This window comes from Thermobia domestica, chromosome 8 (genome assembly GCF_964235325.1).
Source record: "Thermobia domestica chromosome 8, izTheDome1.hap1.1, whole genome shotgun sequence".
Classification (NCBI taxonomy): domain Eukaryota; kingdom Metazoa; phylum Arthropoda; class Insecta; order Zygentoma; family Lepismatidae; genus Thermobia; species Thermobia domestica.
Window position 1 is genome coordinate 84,659,158 of NC_137461.1, and position 20,649 is coordinate 84,679,806.

At 32.5% G+C, this 20,649-nt stretch overlaps 1 protein-coding gene across 1 annotated transcript in view; it reads right to left on the reverse strand.

Moving 5' to 3' along the window:
* Window positions 1-20,649, reverse strand: part of LOC145693015 (cholesterol transporter ABCA5-like) — a 131,582-nt gene that overhangs the window by 49,728 nt on the left and 61,205 nt on the right. Inside the window, 5 exon segments of the mRNA XM_081768669.1 lie at window positions 4,058-4,201; window positions 5,340-5,526; window positions 7,925-8,078; window positions 12,293-12,368; window positions 17,112-17,666. Of these exon segments, the coding sequence (XP_081624795.1) occupies window positions 4,058-4,201; window positions 5,340-5,526; window positions 7,925-8,078; window positions 12,293-12,368; window positions 17,112-17,666 (1,116 nt within the window).

The window sequence follows — 20,649 nt, forward strand, 5'->3', positions numbered from 1 at the left end:
TATATTCTGCTTGTTGTATAGCAATTTTCGAATCCAGTTTAAATTTACATCGCAATTTACAATTTTTTATTGCATTTTCGGAAGCGCAGAAAATGATTATCTATGTATTTCACTATTTTACATACAGAGTTCCCTCTTGGCTAAGTGGCTAGCGTACACTTCTTTATGGTAGAAGACCTTACAGCTTAACTTGCTTTTCCGAATTACATTTATTTGTCTTGTAATGCATTGTTAGCTGGCTCAAATGTTGATACAATTTGTAATAGTTAACTCCGTGTCTACATGATCTAATTCGCTCTGAGAAAAATACTCCAGAACAGATACTATATCATTAAAATTGTCCTGAGTAGTTTTCCCTGTTTCCAAGTGTCCAGTCTATCCATTACCCTCTTAAACTTTTGAACACCTGTGCCTTTCGATATTTTCTGAAAAACCTATATGGCAATTTAGCTATTTCAAACTCTTTCACGTAGGGACCTCTGAACAAGTATGAATTATTACAATACGAAATTGATGATTATAGTAATGAATATAAAAGACTGGTTTTTGAAGTTCATCTTGTAATTATTTTTGAATACCTCCCTTACATCCTGCCATAACACTGACAAATTATTTCTTCTTTTCGAAATCCTGCTATGGAAAGAACTTCAGACTTTTTCTAGTATGCCTCTAGATAACAAAACCGATAATTAAAAAAGACCCAATAAGTTTTCACATGTACCTTTCCTTCTTTCACAAATCTCACAACTACTGAGAAATTTTCCACGCTAGAAGAGTCTCGTGTTTCATATGCTTTCAAGTAAAGAAAGTGTGATTCACTTTCATCATATTCTGTTCTTATTTTGTCCAGTGCCATCTCTGCCAACATATCTATTATTTCGGTCTAAACTTTAAGTGACGTATATTGGGCGTTCTGAGGAACATATGTAATTAAGGACTTCAGTTTCCAATCTTTTTAAATTATGTACTTGAACAGCACTGTAAACAGTGCAGTAGAATTTAATTCATAAGAATTTAATTCTTGCATGTATTTGAGTCTACATTCTCAATCTCAACGATACGGTAGCTCATTTAATGCAAGAAACTGCATTACCTAACATGGTACCTGTTTCTTGCTATCTGTTCCGCACTTAGAATGATTTTAACATCTTTCTTCCTGCATAATCTGAATTTAAGTTCTTCTCAAATTTAAATTGCTTCTGTGTGGCTTTTAGAGGACACATGCTTATCAAATTCTTTCTTCCACTCCAACGCTGACTTTCATAATAATCCTATCACAATAAAAATCTGATTCCGTAGATGGTTCCTTAAAAACTTCGTTTTGTCACTGTTAAACAATTCCGTGTGATTTACTCTTTAACTTGTTTTAAGTCTGTCGCTAGGCCTAGAATGCCTGGTTTTCTTTCCTAAATTTGCTCATTTCCTCATTGCCATTGTGTGGTTTATGTTGAAAGTATATATTAGAAACAGAAAATCCGAGCGTATTTTATCATGTGTAGCCATGGGGAAAAAAAAGAATAATGTTAAATGTAATAATTAATGAATCCATTGTTGTGGCGTGAGATTTTGAACTTCCACTTACCCCTTTCATATACACATTTTAATGAAAGTGACAGGATAAACAGCCATTTTGAGCTAAAGTATCTTCCAAAATTCAAGTTAACCAGTTCAGATATTCGACTGTCATCCGATTATAAATCTTCCTTTTTAATTAAAATACAATTTGCACTTATGCAGTCGCATTCAGAAGTGCATTCTGTTTTACATTTCATCAATCATTAATTATTGCATTTCATAAACTGAACTTTAAAAAATATATACATCTTAATTACTATTATCGGTTTCGCTGTAATATAGAAAACGTCCTCTGTTCTATTTTGGTATGCAAACTGTTATCTTAAAAATGAACCAAGATAAAACAACCCTACAAATCAATATTTATTAATATAAGTAAAACAACTGAGCAGATTTTGAAGCAGATGAGGCGTCATTCATAGATCATGTCAACTATATATACGAGACTGTGGATTGAGTGAGCAACCCTTTGAGCTACACAAAAAAAATAATGTAATTAAGAATCCCGTCCGAAACTAATTTAAGTATTTTCTTCCTAGTTCTTTATACCAAAACGTGTAAACATTTCTAATACCCTTCACGTGGTTTCTATCATGTAAACTCAGCTTTTGGTTTCAAAGAGAAATAGCAACTATCATAATTGCTGTCGTTTTAATCCATATTCCGAAATCAGCATGATGGTCAATCTTATGAACTCGTAAAATGACATTTTAAATTAAGACTTTCTTTATAAACCAATATTCTACATCTCTAATTTTGCCTAAAATATACCATAGATTGAAATTATAACACCAAAATCTTTAATTAATTAAATTAATTACCTTAAACTGTTTAGGTACGATATAAATCCACACACGACCAAAATACTGAAGCACGCCACCCCTTCATTTACAAACAAGCATTCTCTCACTGAAGTATAGATTTACCCGAAATCTGCTTATTTCACAGAAAATGGTTAGTTGGAAACAATGTAACAATATATTTTAATTTATTATATACTACTGTAATTGTTATATATTCGTATATGGTAAATGCAATGTTCTCGTCCATAGCTTCCAATGCAAAGACTTTCAATTCATACCTGAATAGAGATTCAGCGAGCAAACTTCTAAACGACATAGATATTTCAATTAAATAAATCTCGTAACTTCAAGGATTATGTTAAATTCACTCGAATGTTACTGGAGAAAGAAAATATATTTGAGGAATTTCATTTTTGAATGTGACTGTACTATTAATACTATGATTAGCCAAGATAATCCAATAACTCTGAAATGAGAGTTTTGTAAAACAAAAAGGATATTTATGACAATTGTCATTGTTTCGAAGCATAATGAATCTTTTTTGCATTTAGTAGCCTTTTTCTTTCTCAAGTAAGGATATTATAATTTAATTCTAATAATAGCTTAGTGAGAAATAATGCTAATTACAAAAGTATTTTATATAAACTTATTTATAATTATACAATTATATCACTGCAATAGTTTTGTGATAACGCAATTGCTTTCGAATTGAAGCACCGTAATTCCAATGTCAGAGGGAGTAATGAATTTGCTTGGTAATGATAGACAAAGTACTTCATAGATTTTTTTGGCCAGTTCTTAAGTCCACCACCACCACATCATCATTTCATTATTTATTTTATTACTATTTTATTAACTTTTAACCGTACTCATTAAATTATGGATCACGTAACATTGAGCGTAAAAATTATGGAGCATAAAAATAAAGAAACGAACACACATATGAATAAGGTATCTGATAATCCATGAAGTGAAATTCTTGGTAAATATTAACATTTTCGAACCCGTAGAGCTCCCTCTTTGCTATATGGTTAACATACTTGCCTGCAATGCAAGAGACCTGGGCTCGATTTCCAGTGAGAGTTAATGTGGTTCGAATCCCACGTTACGCTGATGTCCATGTCTTATATCGCATCGGTGCTGAAAGGAACGACACTAAACTTTAACCCAACTAACATTTTTGTATGCCTTTCTGCGAACATTCTGGATAGAGAGAAGGTAATTTCGGTTAGGAAAGAAAAAGCAAGACAATAAGTACCATGGGGATTGATAAATCAGGAAAGAAATACGAAAGAAAAATGAATGAAAAATTTCTATACCTACTAATGTAACATAAATGGAAGCTTATGTTATTTTTCTCTAGTGTTTGTTCCATTATCTATCAGTTCTCTTGTTACCCATCTTTCTAAATCTAAACTAATCTCTCACTACCAAGGATTAAAAGAAAGCACACAAAATTGTATTTAACACTTATCAAGACTGTCATTTCACTTCAAGTATTATTAGGTAGTTATTTATATATTGTTACATTGATCCTCTGAATTTCTTACAAAAATAGAAACAAATACATAGTTTTAAAGAAGTTATTTGAAATTTAAATACCCCCTTCAAAATTTGTAGTAATTCCATCATAGAATACATAGACAAATACTTGGCTTTCTGGACCTTAAATTTCTTACCTTATCCATTGCAAGAGCGAACCCTGTAGAGCTAATGAGAGAAACAACCCAAAACGCAGTGGAATTGTCATCGTCCACAAACACTTGAATAAAATATAGGACAGTCATGATGTTAACAGCAAAATTTCCTAGAATTCCTGCGGTCTGTAATGTAAAACAAAAAAAGAAGATAAATTGATTATAACTAATTAACTCTATGGTTTGACAAAGCAGAAGATTCAGCGTCACAGAAATAAAACCTCACTTTTGAATTCTATCTAGCTTGGATTGTTATTATCTACCTCACTAGAACCAACAAACTTTATATTCTTCTACTGTCTTGCTAATGTATCTATAGATTTGCCGATTAGAACTCATCCATACTCTTTTTCCTATGTAAGCAACGTGTCCGGCCATCTTTGGTCTAGCCATTGTGAAAATCCACAGTGTGTAACGTTCTAATTACACCTGTTTGTTCATATTTTCTTCGCACCACATCATTTTATTAGAACATTGTTTTCGGAAACCTTGAATTTTCTTTCTGTGTCAGTGATTAACTTTCAGATCTTTATAAATACTCATATATCATGCAGCGAAGAATAATACGTATTGCGCAAAGAAAGTGAGAAAAGTGCGACACGGAGCTAATTCAAAAATATCACATCTTTTAATAAACTTCTGCAGAAGCGTTTAGGAATTATACTAGCATAACTTTTCATGTACCTGAAATAATTATAAATTCGGCATAAAAACTTACTTTTTATTTCGAATTTTTACCAGGATATGGTCTTGACATTTTCAGGAAGAGTAGGAATTAAAGAATACAAACAATCGAAAAAGAAACTTTGAAATATTAATAATAATTTTTAACAGGTTTTTTTTTTTTAGTATTCCCTTAATTTCATTTCATTCAATTTACCCTTCCTTTTGTAACAATTTATTGTGTTGTAAAGATTAAGGTGGTAAGTGAATTAATATTATGGTACCGACTTAGCCGTAATTTAGAAAGAGGAAAAACAATTATATAAATAAAAACCATACTAGATAATTTTTAAGGCCCTACTTACCACTAAATAAGTTAGTATAGAGGTCGCTGAACGATTCTTGAAAATTTATCTCTGTACAAAGTTTAAAATAATAATAATAATAATAATAATAATAATAATAATAATAATAATAATAATAATAATAATAATAATAATAATAATAATAATAATAATAATAATAAAGCAATTCAAATAGTATGAAACTTGAATTGAGTAGTTTGTCATTAATAAAATACCACAAAATTGCAGATACTTACTCTCGCCTTGTCGAAAAATGGAGTTAACATGAATCCAAACATAATAATCGATAGGCCGTACAGCAAGATAAGTAGAAAGATCAGGACAAAGTTCGTATGTTGGAACACTTGAAGAGTGAACAGCAAAACTGTACTGATAACTGTCAGTACGAGAACAAACACCCCGTAGATGATAAACCATGATAGCCTATGAAACAAAAAAAGAAAACAGGTTATTTAGTACCTCTAAATTTGAAACTACACTTGACAAAATATCTTACTGAGTCACACTAATCCCAGGAAAAAGGGAAACTTGATACTTTTAAATTTATATTAAAATATCACTTTGCCAGGGCTACTAATGACAAGATTATGAGATAATATACCGCATTACTTACAATAAGTTTCATGCTACGAAGCACAGTATAATATCTGATACACTACTTATTTTGAATCAGAACACATCACTCAGTTTCTGAAAACATGAAAATTAACTATGTATTTTATTTCATTGCTATTACTATCGTTTATTATCGTTTTCTGTGCTATTTATATATTGCATTTACATTTTATAATCATTGACTTCGAATAAACTAGTAAATACATCATAATTAAATCAATATCCTATGACACTGATAATAATAGTGATTTAACAAACAATCTTGTCATTTTTGTGTATATTTGGAATGCCAAAGACGTCCTTTATTTTAGGTATATTCAGGGTGGGTCATCGAAGAGAAAACATTTCTATGTACCTCTAGAACTATTTACCGGAAACATCATCCTCTTTGTTCTTTCTACAGGGAGAAGGGAAATGTCATTGCAAATTGTTTCTTGAATGGCACCAATTTACCCGAAATCGATAAAATAAACTTCAATATTGCTACTTTTTTGTTTTGTTTGTTTGTGTTTGTCTGCAGAAATCTAGTCACAAAACAAACACATGTTTTTCGTCACAAATTGACATATACGTAATTGACATTAGAAATAAACACAATATTATATCTCATCCGATTTGTTTAAAGATGTCTTGTCACAGCTAGACAATCTGCGAGTAGAGGAATTCGTCACTCTCTCTTTCTCAAGCACGACAATTATGAAGGGATGTTGAAAAGTTCCTGGATTTGCTCCTCCCATTTACATAAAACATTGAGTGTACGTTGAAATGAAAGCTTAGTATCTTAGTATGTAATGGTGTAAATATAGGTTTCTTGTGACTGTCATAAAAGTCCTTTGTAGGAAAAATCCGCAAATGACATTCATACTGAGATATTACAAACATTAGGAAAGCAGAATCCTTTCTACAGCATCATCAAAATCTGGAAAGATCATTTCAAGATCGGTCATTTTATCGTTGAAGATAAGGCCCGTAGTGGGTGCTCTCCAACTTCAACCGACTCGGCAAGTGACGCTGTCCATGAAATGATCTCTCGGAACAGACGAATATCAGAAAAAAAAAAATCACAGGAGCATGTTGGATTCACTGATACCAGTATACTAGAAATGTGCAAGTTTTCAGCAAAGTTAAGTGCGAAAATGCCTGGACAGTGATCAGAAGAAGAAACGACTTGAAACATTCAAGGCAGTTTGGGCCCATTTTGAAGCTAATGGTCAGATTTTTTGGGATCCAATTAGTTACTGAGAATGAAACCTGGCCCCATATCTATAATCCTGGCACCAGGGATCAGTCAAAAGAGTGTCACACTTCGGGTCTCTGCAACCAAAGAAGTTCCGTACTCAGATATCAGCAAAGAAAGTCATGGCTTCAATTTTCTGGGTTGATGGATTACATACCTCGGAAGATTAGTATCACCGATGGGCATTATGCTACCTACAGAACCTGCTGCACGAGGCAAGTAAAACAAAATGAAAACGAAAGCTATCCAAAGAGATTCTTATTTTGTACACCAATTGCACAGCTAATACGTTTCACGTTGTGGTTGCCACATTGAATACCCTGGGATTCCAATTAACCCACCATTCCGATATTTGCCTAACCTGGCTCCCTCCGATTGTCATTTGTTCCCAAACGTGAAGAAATGTTTCAAGCGACATGATTTTGAGGACATTTCTGTCGTCCAACATGCTGCGGAGACCTGGTTTCAGGCCCAACCAAAAGAATTTTATTTGCAAGGGTTAGAAAAATTGACATTATATATATATACTTTAATATATATATAATATCTTTTCTCTGATATGGATTCGAATTGTAATGATGTGATTTTACTGATTTCTTCTTCAAGTCTTGTTAAATGTTTCTTACTTTATCAAAGTGTATTGGAATTTTAGACAAATTAGTACTACTGAAATCAAATTCAATTTACAAATATTAAAAACATATTACAACACTTAATTTTCACAAAGCACCGTTCATTTTAACATTTTTTTAAAAGAAGGAACCAATAAAACCAAATAATAAAATTGCAGTTTATTTCAAAGAAAAGAGAGAAATACTTTTCCATATAAATCGATGGACTGAAAAGAAAAAAAAAAAAAAAAAAAAAGATGTCGTCCACACTGAAACTGGAAAATAAAATATGCCGCAAATGACAGTCCTTAAATACTTATTGATTGAACACTTAGTAGTAAATATGATGTTATTTTACCAGAAAACAGAATCCCTGAGGCCCATAATTTTCATTCCTTCTTTAATCTTGTTCTCCTTTTCCCCAACCACGAGTATTAAGAGATATGTGATGAATTGAGACAGAGCCATTACCATATATAATGGAATTACGACACGGAACGCCACCATCCATCCTGAAAAAAAAAAAAAATATAAAAGATTTAACCTTTCTAGTTTGGAAACAAGACTATCAACAAACAAGAAAGAGAAAAACAAAATAGAACCTTAAATTACGAAATAGTTTTAACTTCACTCATATGATATCCACAAAAATGCTAAATAACATTCCATGTCAATTCACAAATTGGTATGGGACATAAGCTATCCCCAAACACGGCAATACTGACCTTTAAGCCACACAAATTTCTTCTTTCCAATAATCCTTAGAAAACTATACGCATTCTAAACGTCAAATGAACTCTTAGGCTAATAAATAAAAATCTGAGAGCTAAGAAAAAAGAGCCATAACGAGTATATTTGTTATTAATGTGAGTGCTCGAAGAGATATCCCATATGTAAACAAAAACAATTATATTTAACTTACATCTCTCTACTACATTTCGAATTTAAATCAACAGTCGAATTTTCGCTGACTTGGAAGCACTTTTAGGACACCAACAAGTATCAACTATGTTCCAGCATATTATACAACAAAATGTTGTTCAGTAGATACATATCTTAAACGTTAGAGCACAGAGTTGATATTTGTAGTATTACCTTCATTAACTTAATTATCATTTTCCTTTATTTTCTTACTTGTGGCTCGAAATCGGTAATGAGAAAAGCAAAAATTTCTCTATTGATGATTGGTCAATAAATTTGGACCATAGTAAAGAAGAGTTCTTGTGACAGTTCAAAAATACGCTAGGGGATGTTGACAATCATTGTTAGTTGTGTGAAGCGTTCAAGATTATTTATTATTTTTCTATTATATTTTGCAATCTATAATACTTTGTTTGCTTATTCATGTAATCCTCCGGTTTACGTTTTAAATTGCGTCTTATTTCATATTTTCTTCTTTCTTTCCTCTTCTTTCTTCTTCTTGCCGTCAGTAAAATATATATTTTAGCACTTAAGGTCGAAACTTAGAGTACGAGAGGGTGCTGATAAAGATTGAGCCTTACCAAGAAAAAATTAGCTGAAAGGAAGCTGAAATTAGCAGGGTGTATAGGGCAGGATCTGTATAAACTATGTTGCAAAATGCAATGTTCCATGATACTAACATCTCTTTCTTTTCATTTCAGAAGTAAACATGGCTGCACCTCCAGCAAGCTTCAGTCCAGAGGAGCATAGGGCAGTCATGAAATTTCTCTTCCTCCAAGGGAAAGGTGCGACGCAGATCTACAATGAAATGAAACAAACTTTGGGGGACCGTGAGCCGTCCTATGCAAATGTCAAATGCTTGTGACAAACTTCAGAACTGGTCATTTTGATGTTGAAAGTGCGAAACCCAGTGCCAGACCTGTTTCTGTGTCCGTTCCCAAAAATGTGCAAGCTACCCAGGACATGATAATGGAAGACCGTCGACTATCAGCCAAAAGTATTGCTACACTATAGCACTGTTTGGGCATATCACTATAGCAGTTGGTACCATTATTCATAATGAGAAAGATTGCAGCAAAGTGGATCCCTAAAGTTCTGTCGAAGAAACAAAAGCAGGAAAGAGTGAGAACTTCGCGGACAGTTTTGAAACATTTTGCAAGAAGTGAGGTTGGTGTTTTGAAGAAACTCGTAACTAGTGATGAGACGTGGATCTATTGTTGTGATCCCGAGACTAAACAACAGGCTAAAGAATGGAGGCACAGTTTTTCTCCCCGGTCAAAGGAGTGCCCTGTGCAGAGGTCTGCACAGAAATAATAGGCAACAATCTTTTGGGATATGGACAGAGTTCTGTGGCGGACTATCTTCCAGTAGATGCAACCATTAATGCAGCATATTACTGTGGTCTCTTGAGGAACCACATCGAGGATAAGCATCACGGACAAACGTCATGGTAAGTTTTTCAAAGGTGTTCTGCTTTTGCACGACAATGCCTCCTCACACACGGGTCTGAAACACAGGATACTTGGACACCCTAAGCTTTCAAGTGTTGTCTCATCCCCATTATTCGTCGAACCTAGCTCCATCCGATTATCATCTATTTCTTAATCTTAAAAACATCTCAAAGGTAATTGTTTTCAGTGTTCAAGCGACAACTGATGCTACAGATGAGTGGTTACAGCAGCATACAAAATACTTCTATTTACAAGGACTTAAAAATTGCAGAATAGGGGAATGTCGCAAATGCATTGACTTACTAGGGAATATGTGGAATAGTGTAGGAGTTTCAGCTTTCTAGCTCAATTTTTTGTTGGTAAGGCTCAATCTTTATCAGCACCCCCTCGTATATAGTGCTTTTTTTTTTTTTTTTTTAAAAAAAAAAAAGAACTTTTCTGAGGAATCGGAAAACAGTGCACAGAACTTCCATCTTCTTTCTTGAAACAAACAGTATTTCCATATCAATTAAAAAGTACGAAATATAACAAGAAGAAGAAGATAAAAAGAAAGACAAAAAGAACATATGAATTAAGAAGCAGTTTAAAAAATAAATCAGAAGACTAGATCATTAGGTAAACAGTGGGCTTTCGGGAAATATAGTACGAAAATGATATACTTTGACGTACCACATAGGTAACATTCATTTAATAGTGCGTTAATAAATGTACATTGATGTATTAACAATCATCTCATTTACCTCAAAAAATCCTGGAATAGCCCTTGAACTTTCAAATTTTCGGCTCCTCTCTAGAAGCTTGTTCACAATAATAATAATAATAATAATAATAATAATAATAATAATAAAAAGTAAAGTAAAAAGAACAATGAAGAGACACTTTATTTTGTATATTGCTTCAATCCACTTAAGTGATATAGTAAGTCGCTGTAAAATGTTTCCTTGTGTTTTAATCTCTTTTACTTTTATTATTATCCCTTGGGAACACGGCTATAGGAGAGACCTGAAAGCTTGAAAGTGCAAAGACGATTCAGGAATAAAACTTAAAGTAAGCAAGATGATTAGTTTGAGGTTTATATATTTATTGGACGTGTTGATAGCAAGATAAAAAATAAGTTTTTAAAACAGAAAGACAATTTGTTGAAACAAAGTAAAACAGTGTTGTAATTTTTTTAAAAATGACAAACTATGAATAAACAAAAATTCAATTGTTAATAGATTTTGAATACAGAAATGAAGAATCAGACATATCTTGTTGTTTACTTTATATGGATTCTAATGTATGTCATTTCTATTTGTGTATTCTGTAAGCTAGAGAATTACAAGAATATAATCAGTAGCAACAGTGTATATCTTCTTTCTATACATTCGTTTGACTGTAATTTCTTTGCTATAATTCTCTATAATCTAAAGAAAGTGACAATTATAAGGCTCAATTTGTTTAGAGGTCTCTAAGAAAAGAGCATATAAGAGAGATACTTTTCTGCTGGCGATTTTACATAATTATATTTTATAATAAATTTAACTATTATTTTTTAATGCATTATTTATGATTTGCTGATAATATAAAGAAAAAATATAGTAGTTAAAATGAGAAGGAAATGAAAATCTTTCCTTCACGGCTAAGGGAGACGTTAAAACAAGTGAATGATTATGGAAGAATTGGTGGAATGAGAATGGGAGAGTAAACGAGAGTTCTCCAAGAAAACTTACGGAAACGATGTTGTCAGCAACAGACTTACTTGGCCGGGGGTTCGATCCAGGGACTCCACGCACCAGAGCTAAGCGCTCTACTACTGAGTCACCGTGCCCTCATGAAAAGAAAATGAAATGAAAATTCTGGTTTTACGTCACATCAAGCTAAAGAAGACGGATGATTAACGAAGGTGGGCGTTTAAGAAATAATTCGTCGAATGAGAATGTAGGACGAAACGGGGAAAACCCCACGGACACGATGTTGTTTATCACAAATTCGTGTGACCAAGGATCGAACCAGGAACCCCTCACACAAGGCATGAGTGCTCTACCACTGAGCAACAATGCCTTGCAAATAGCAGTTAAATATTGTTGAATGTTTATTAACGGTGAGAAATGTATGGAAATATTAGAATGTAGCTGAATTTAGAAGCTGATTCATAAGACTTCTCTAAATTTGATAGAGATGCATTGCTGTCGAAAAGGTTCTGACTGATAGCTATTATGTATAGGGAAAAAAAGAAACTAATCATTAATATGACTGCAAAGTTTCTATGAATATTTTATGTTTATCTTATCTTTGAGGAATTCGATTTCTGGTCCTGTGATGATAAAATGAAACTGCTCAGAATTATATAACTATAATAGAAGTTAACGTACCTCCAGTGTAAGAGTCCTTAGGAAACAGTTCCAGATAAATTTCAGGTATCCTTAAGTTGCGAAAATTTGAAGAAACCTAAAATAAAGATAACAATGTTACTTTTTTTTCTTAACGAGGGACACATTATAAATCTAGGGTTGTAATTACGTTCCATATTACCATATATCTTTTTCATTATCGTCAATACATGCACTTAAAGAAAGTCCAACGTTAAGAAAAAAAAAAAACATCGAATAAATTATTTTATATGCTTACAATATTATTTATTCAGTCTTTCTAGGATAATGAACAATTGTTTCTGATATGGTGGAGGCAATCTATGGAAAATGTCAAAATCGAAAAGAAATGGATAAGAAAAAAATATTTATTGATTAAAGTATTAATGCGTTTTAGTTAATTGACTAAGTTTCTCAACTTGAATTACTACGATCTATTGTACAGATCGATACATTGAAAACTTGATTAACCATAATGTAAATTGGGTATGATATTTTTAAAAATATTTTTTCCTGACTTTTCATACAATTAAAAAGTAAAATCTTAATAGCCGCCTCATTTTACCTATCTGCTATTCAATTCAGAACAAGCTGATAGCATAATTGTTCTTTTTTTTTTTATTCTCATACTTTTCATACATTATATTTTGTCAATCGTTATTATTTTTCTGCATTCCTTTCTCACGACGAAGAAATTCAAGTATTTGGGATCAATTCTGCAGGAAAATGCATGAATAGAAAAAGATCTTAACATCAGAATTAACAGCGGTTGGACGAAATGGAGAGAAACGGTAGGAGTGTTATGTGACCGTAGTGTATTAATATGCCTTAAAGGAAAAGTTTACAAAACAGTAGTGAGACCTGCTTTATTATACGGAGCAGAATGTTGAACGGCGAAGAAGAGGGAGAAACAGAAGTTGCACGTTGCGGAGATGAAGATACTGTCGTGGATGTATGGAGTGACGCGGAAGAACAAAATTAAGAATAAGTGATTCGGGAACAGTAAAGAAGGTAAGACCAGTAATAGAAAAACTGCAAGAAAGTTAACTGAGATGGTTTGGGCATGTAAGAAGACCTTTGAAGTACATAGCTCACCGACTAGATGCTATAGAAGTGAGTGGGAACTGAGCCCGAGGCCGATCAAAGAAGAAGTGGGGAGATTGTGTTTAAAATGATATGGTACAGTGTAATGTGACAGCGGATATGACACAGGATAGAAACAGGTGGAGGACAGCGATCTGAAAAGCCGATCCCAGTTAACTAGGAAAAAGGCTTAGAAGAAGAAGAAGAAGAAGAAGAAGAAGATTAGTTTTCTCCAAACGTCGGTCAACTGAAGCAGGTAAAAAGAAAACTGTTACAGTTCAAGAGAAAAATGATTGGCTGGTTTAGAATTTAACGTCTTTACTCAGCACCGAGGCTAAATGTTATGTGAACGTATACTTGAACATGGAATCCAAACTACACGCGCTTCCACCAAGAATCAAATCTATTTCCCCCGTGCCGATTTTTTTTTTTTTTTTTTTTTTTTTTTTTTTTCGGATTTAAAGAAGAGCCTAAACCTCTGACTTTTGCTGTTCCAGGTTATTCCTTGACTTATTAAGTGAGGATTGGTAACTTCTGGTTGATCTTTTCTGAATAAATAATGTGGCTGGCTTAATTTTTGTGGGTAAGGGTACAATATTACCTTTAATGAAGTACTGAAGTTCTTTATTATTAATCGTTTATCTGGATTAGAAGTAATGAATAGTAATAAATTTGAAATACTACTACTATACTAGAGCAACACATTGCAAATTTGGACAAGGTTGATTAACTTCCAGTATTAATATTAGAACTCTTTCAGTGCTTTTTATTCGATTTGATTTTATGTGGCTCAGTGTTTATAATATGACATTTTACTATTGTACTTATGTACTTTATATTGGTATACTTTTATATTTTATAATGGTATTGGACACAAATGTATTTAATTTCTTTTTATATTCCAATGCATTACATGGCTAATGCTGTGCTTAAAATTCAAAACATGTAATTAAATTAAAGTACTATTTTGATTAACGGACGTAATAAATCTTCCATACACATCAAAACAACAACAAAAGGTTGTTGTTCAAATGCGTTTCCAGTCAGTGAGTAAATGCAATATTGTAAAGGTTGTCTTTTTTTTATGTGCATATTCGGAGTCGAAGAACAGATGGGTGGGAAAAATGTACAAGTCGCTGAAGCAAAAAATTAAATTAAAAAAAAAAAAAAAAAAAAAAACTTAAATCTTAATAGAGGAGATAATATGTTTGCAATTTGAGAAACGTTGGGACTCGTAACTTTTTGATTAACGCAAAAATGAAACGGATGAACAATTACAAATTTTAGATTTATTAGAATATTCTATAGAGGTACTGAGTATCCTCTCTAAAAGATAAAAGTACCCTCTCCGCCAATTCACGACAAGCCAATGTCGCCTATAGGTAGTGTGGAACTAAGGCTTTATACTTTCATCACCTTGGAATGCACACAGGAAGTGATGTCGGCAGCACTACACTACGGCTCTTTGCTCATCAGGTACACCATGTATCTATTTGATAAACGTAGATAAACCCTTGAGACGCATTTGGACGAAGATAAATCCCGTCCCACTAGGGAAATCAAACCTGATACATTCGATTGATAGGTAAACTCCTTTTCGATTACATCACCGCGTTTCTTTAAGAGTTAATATAAATATGTATAGGTCACGTGAGGGGGAAAAAAATCAAAGAAAGTATTCAATAAAACCACACTTTTGAAAAACGCAAGTGTACAGTCAGTGTCTTTTATATCCGTTACATTATCCAATTAAAGAGAATAACTAATTAGTGTAGGCAAATAAAATTGCTTTTCATCACTGTATATATACAGTACCAGCAGTGCTATATGCATTTTTATGTATGCTAGCTAATCAACCATAATTTGGAACTTAAATAGCTTTATTCTCTTTACTATATATATCAAGCTGGTAAAATTTATTACTATTACATCACATTAAATATATACTTCATATACAAAAATGAAAGTATTAAGTTCTATTTTTTTTTTCTTATTCGACTTGTTTGCGCGACTGATCGACTTTCTTCAATTGCTGCTAAGTTGAATCGATTAGGTCGAACTCGATCATTGAATTCTGTTTAACTAGCAGCAAAATTGAATGCTGCCTGTCGACTTGCTTTGCCCTGATCGATTCGAAATCGACCGGCAATTTCAAAGATGTGCGAGAGGAGAGCTATTGCAGATATATGTCATATTATAACAGCATTATTTGTTTTATCAACTTCACGAATATATATATTGGTTCATGATTTGGTAATTGTGATTGTTAAGTTACTTTGGTTTAAGATCGCTTCTAAGTTCGGCTGTGTAGCCTCAATGTTCTGCTAAATAAAGGTAATTTGTCTTCCTTTGATACATAATTTGTTTTCATTCAATTCTAGAGATAATGTTATGTCATTACTTCGAAAACGAACTATTACTTCAAAATACGCTTATGATCAGAACTCGCGCTCTACTTCGCTATCTCAAGAGCTTTCATTAGACAATCTAGCAGAGTGGGCTAGTCGATTAGGTCGAATCGAGGTGATCCAATCGAAACTCTGTTTACACAGTCGATTAAACCGAATGGAACATTAGTTCAACTGAACAGACCACGAGTAGGTTAAGTGAAAACACCAGTTACATGATAATTTACGACACAAACACTTTGAAAGCACCTCTTCAGAGAATTCACGCCGGTAAAAAAAAAAAAAATAAATAAATAAAAAATAAAAAAAAAATTTAAAAATTTAAAAAATCGCTATAAACTGAAGGAATAAAGCTTAATGCGATACCAGAAACCTATATACAAGAATTAGCAACTTAGGTATTTTTTTCCCTTCCTTTAGCTCTTAGGGATATAATCTTAATTTTTACCGATTTTTTTTCCCGAGAGTCGCTAATGTAAAACACTAATTTGGACAGTAGCCCCTCCCCCCAAGTGCCCCATCAACTAAAAATAGAAAGGAGAAAATACAGAGAAATTATGCGCCACTGTTGATCGCAACATTCAATTAGTAAGGCCGAATCTCTTTCTAATATTCTGTCTTTTCTGCACTCCATTGAGTAGCCATACGGGAGTTGAAAGCTAAATATCTGTATCTGGTAACAATTTTAATTTGAGTACCTTATACACAAGATGTTCGGAAACACAAAAAAAGGGGAGGATAAATCCTCACACGAAAACATGAATATATATACATATAAAGATCAACATGGGTGCACAAATGCGAATTATAGCCCGCATAAAATTGATCGGAATGACATATAGGGGCATAACTCGAGGACGAAATGTCGAATGAAAGTCGAGCAAAAGAATATATTCATTATTTCTGTGGCTACTTAGGTTCCATTAATGTACTAGTGGATATGAAATACGTGCCAGTTAAAGTTCCTAGCATCATTTCTTGCTTCTAGAAGATCTCATGAATCTTCTTGTTGCCACACTTCTTCAACATCAACTGGTACATTAATGGAATCTGGTCTCGAACACCCGACCTCCATTCAACTTTTCGTTCTCGAGTTATGAACCATCATTTTATTAATCTGACCAATTTTCGATGGGCTATAGCTATGAAATAACAAATTTGTGCGCTCATGTTGGTCCATAATTTTTTTTAGATGTTTTCGTGTGAGGATTAATTTCCCGAAGTTTTTTTTGGTTGTTTCTGAACACCCTGTATGTATATGTCCTCTTCAACAAAACATTCTTTATAATTAACTTTAATTTTACTTGAAAAAAGAAGTAATGCATACATACCTTAATTTTTGTGAAATCCAGAAGAGCTTGTATCGCTACAAACCACGAGTAAAAATACTGATTAACAGGACAACTTTCTCCGGTTTCAATAGGAAATACTTGACTCCAATGGCTATCACTTTCCCTACACACAGCAGGCGATGCAAATAATTCCGTCGTAGAGGGTGTAACAACATAAGAGGGATTTGTCCGAATTTCATATTCCAGTTCTTCAGTCATAGGATCTTTGTCGAAAATAACAGCAATAGGAACAGAAATTGGGTCTTTGAGATACGCTATCATCAGATCATCTGTATTTTCATAGAACACAAAATATAAATTATGTCCGCTGGGATCTAAACGCATTTCCACCCATAGATCATTTATCTTCTCAGTAAAAGCTCTAACATTATCACTATCTGGTACCACAGCCACTGTATGGTTTTTGAACAGTTGAAAGTGTTCGAAAAGTTTCGCATCTCCTCGGGGAGTTCTCATGGCCGGAAAATTCGGATTCGGCATTACTAACTTAATAACAATCAGTACTCCCATGAAGTATAGTGGAAGAAAGACCTCCTGCAATAATAACAATAATAATAAATAGCCCAGTCAGTACATACAACATAAAGTTAAATCATTACCAAACTTAATTTCAGGTATCACAATACGGGCAACGCATCTTACAAATTATAACTATGACACTGCAGGTTCATGTTTAGTTGAGAAAGCAAAAACAGCAATGGAACGAAAAATCAAAGAATCATATTACATCCATAAACCCATACTTAATTTAGATAGGAGAGAAATACATATGATTTGGAGTAATCTTTTTAATACATACTTTCGCCATCTTTAAAGCAAGAAAAGAAATACAGTAAACAGCAGTGAACAATGACAGTGAGTGCCCATTCGCATGTGTTTAATTTTTGACAGAAGATTTTTGTTTTACATTCCTTAATTCTTTTAACCTTTATATATATATATATAGCCTTTACACATTCTCCTTCATGTTTTTAAATCCCCTTTGAATTTTAAGTAAACAGATGATGCAGGAAGATTCTTCCGAAAGCGCTTCTTACATGTAGAAGAAAACTTTGCTGTTTTTGAGTATTAGCCTTTTTGCTTGTTTCTGATTAATTTTCAGGTAGTTGAACCTTCAATATAATTTTTAATGTGATTATCCCCAATATTTTATACATTGAATGTTTTACAATTTGTTCTGTGAATTTGCCAGTGTCATTTGTTGATAATTGAATAACCTTATTACCATACTGAATTGAATAATATATGCATCCCATTGATTGAAACTTCCTTAAATAAACTGTAACCAATAGAATGGGAACTTTCTCGTCTATGTTGTATATATAAATCATATGTATTATATGTAAGATTTATCAATATTTGATATAAAGAAAAAGTAAATTGTCATTACTACACTTACATTTTTAACACGATTAGTATTTCTTCATTTAGTCATAGGTAAACTCATCTCACAAATTCATTTTTTGAATACTAATAGCTTTGACTGGAACACTTTTTATTAGAGTAAACGTAGAGATGTCGTAAACACCTGTATCACGTGTTCATCCGACAATGCTAGCGCGAAAGCCAGTGAAACAATTATTGGGACGGCAATAACTCAAGTAAACATAACACTAAAATTCGGCCATATTTGAATCGGTATTTGTTAAATCAAGGTCAGTCAATATTTTAAAAATTTTAATTTTTTAAATTTTAGTTTTATTTATTTATTTGCATTCTGTGGCTTATACGAATACAGCTACTGAAATAAAGACAACGAGTTGAAATAAAGACAACATTTACGAATCAGAAAAATATGATTTATCGGTAAATGATAACCCTATTCATAAGACTCCTTAAAAGCAGTAAAAACGATGGTAGTAAGAGTACTGACTGATGTTATTTCAACAAATATCGATTTATTTACAATTTTATTTGAAATGACTTGTGACATTTATCATTAGAAGTTAACGCAATATTATATGATATGCGAGTGATAGTAATGCACAGTTGAACTACAAATCGAACCTGAGTTTCTGTGCCGATGCGTTAACCACTAAGTTACATAGTCTACTCCCAACTTAGTTTCATTAGATGTCTAAACTTAGTTGCAAACACGTAGAGAGACAGCAAAGGAAAATTTAGGTACTACAAGAAAAAACACAGAAATACTAACTGACACATTGAAATGAGTTGATGATAGGAAAGAAAACTTAGAAGTCAACAGAAGTTCAGAAATATCTATATGCTGAAGATTTAATGAGGTATTATTGCACACTAATATGTAAAAATGTATACACAACATGTAGAAAAGAATATTGCATAGTATAGTGTTTATTACATTGGCTTAGTATGCTGAAAAGTCAGGTTTGACCCACAACTTAATCGCAATATTAATGAAAATGATTGCTTCCAAAAATAAAAAATACAGGCTACAGCACTAAATTTTCTCACTTCAATTCCTTAAACTAAATCATGTTACAATGCAGTTATTAATGAAACATATTTTTGTAAAATACAATTCAAATTACAACGCCTTTTCGCAAAACTTCGCTCAAAGAAAATCACTCCCAAAACTAAATAATCTCTTGAAGATTTTTCAATAAGAAACAACTTATGTCATATGTTAAGGTCATTAGTGAAATATTTGTTTATAAAATAGCATGAATCGCATTTTACAAAACTACTCACCTCTAAGAGTAAACTAACTCTTATGAATATTCTGATGGAAGTGATTTATTTAAGATTATATTGCATAGTAATGAAATATTAATTTATGAAATATGAATAAAATCGCCTGAGTAATTTTTGAGAAGGAAGTCTGAAAATACTTACCCCCAAGAATAAACTACTCCTCGTACATCTTTTATATATATATATATAGGCCTATATATATATATATATATATAAGGAGAAATGAGTTACGCCATATTGTCAGATTATTAATGGAATATTTATTTATGAACTATGAACAAAATTGCCTGAATCGTTTTTCAGAAAATCGTCCGAAAAAAACTCACTCCAAGAATAAACTATCTCCCTCATACACTTTTTCAGAACAAATGCGCTATGCCATAGTGTAAGGTTATTACTGATTATGAAATTTGAAAAAAAATCGTCCGAAAAATGACACAGCCTCCAAGAATAAACTACCCTAAATTTGGAATGTACAATTATTTCCTTAACAAACAAACAAACAAACAAAAAAAAAAAAAAACTTTGTTTCAAACATTAGTTACAATGTTTCCTTCGACCGTAAAATGACGTTGAAAATTTTACGTAAATATGATTTTATTACATTTTCGAGGCCATTTTAAGGTCAAAAGAGAATTTAAAGAAAAAAGCAAAAAGTGTTTGAAATAAAAGCTGCTTGTTTTTCTGAAATATCCCAAACCTGAATAACATAAATAATTGTCACTTTTTTTTTTTTTGTAATAAATTAAGATTAAATAGGCCGTTACGCAAGATGAAAATATCACTATTTAATAAACTATTCAGAACATAATTATTAAAATACTTAGTGCTTTCACAAAATTTA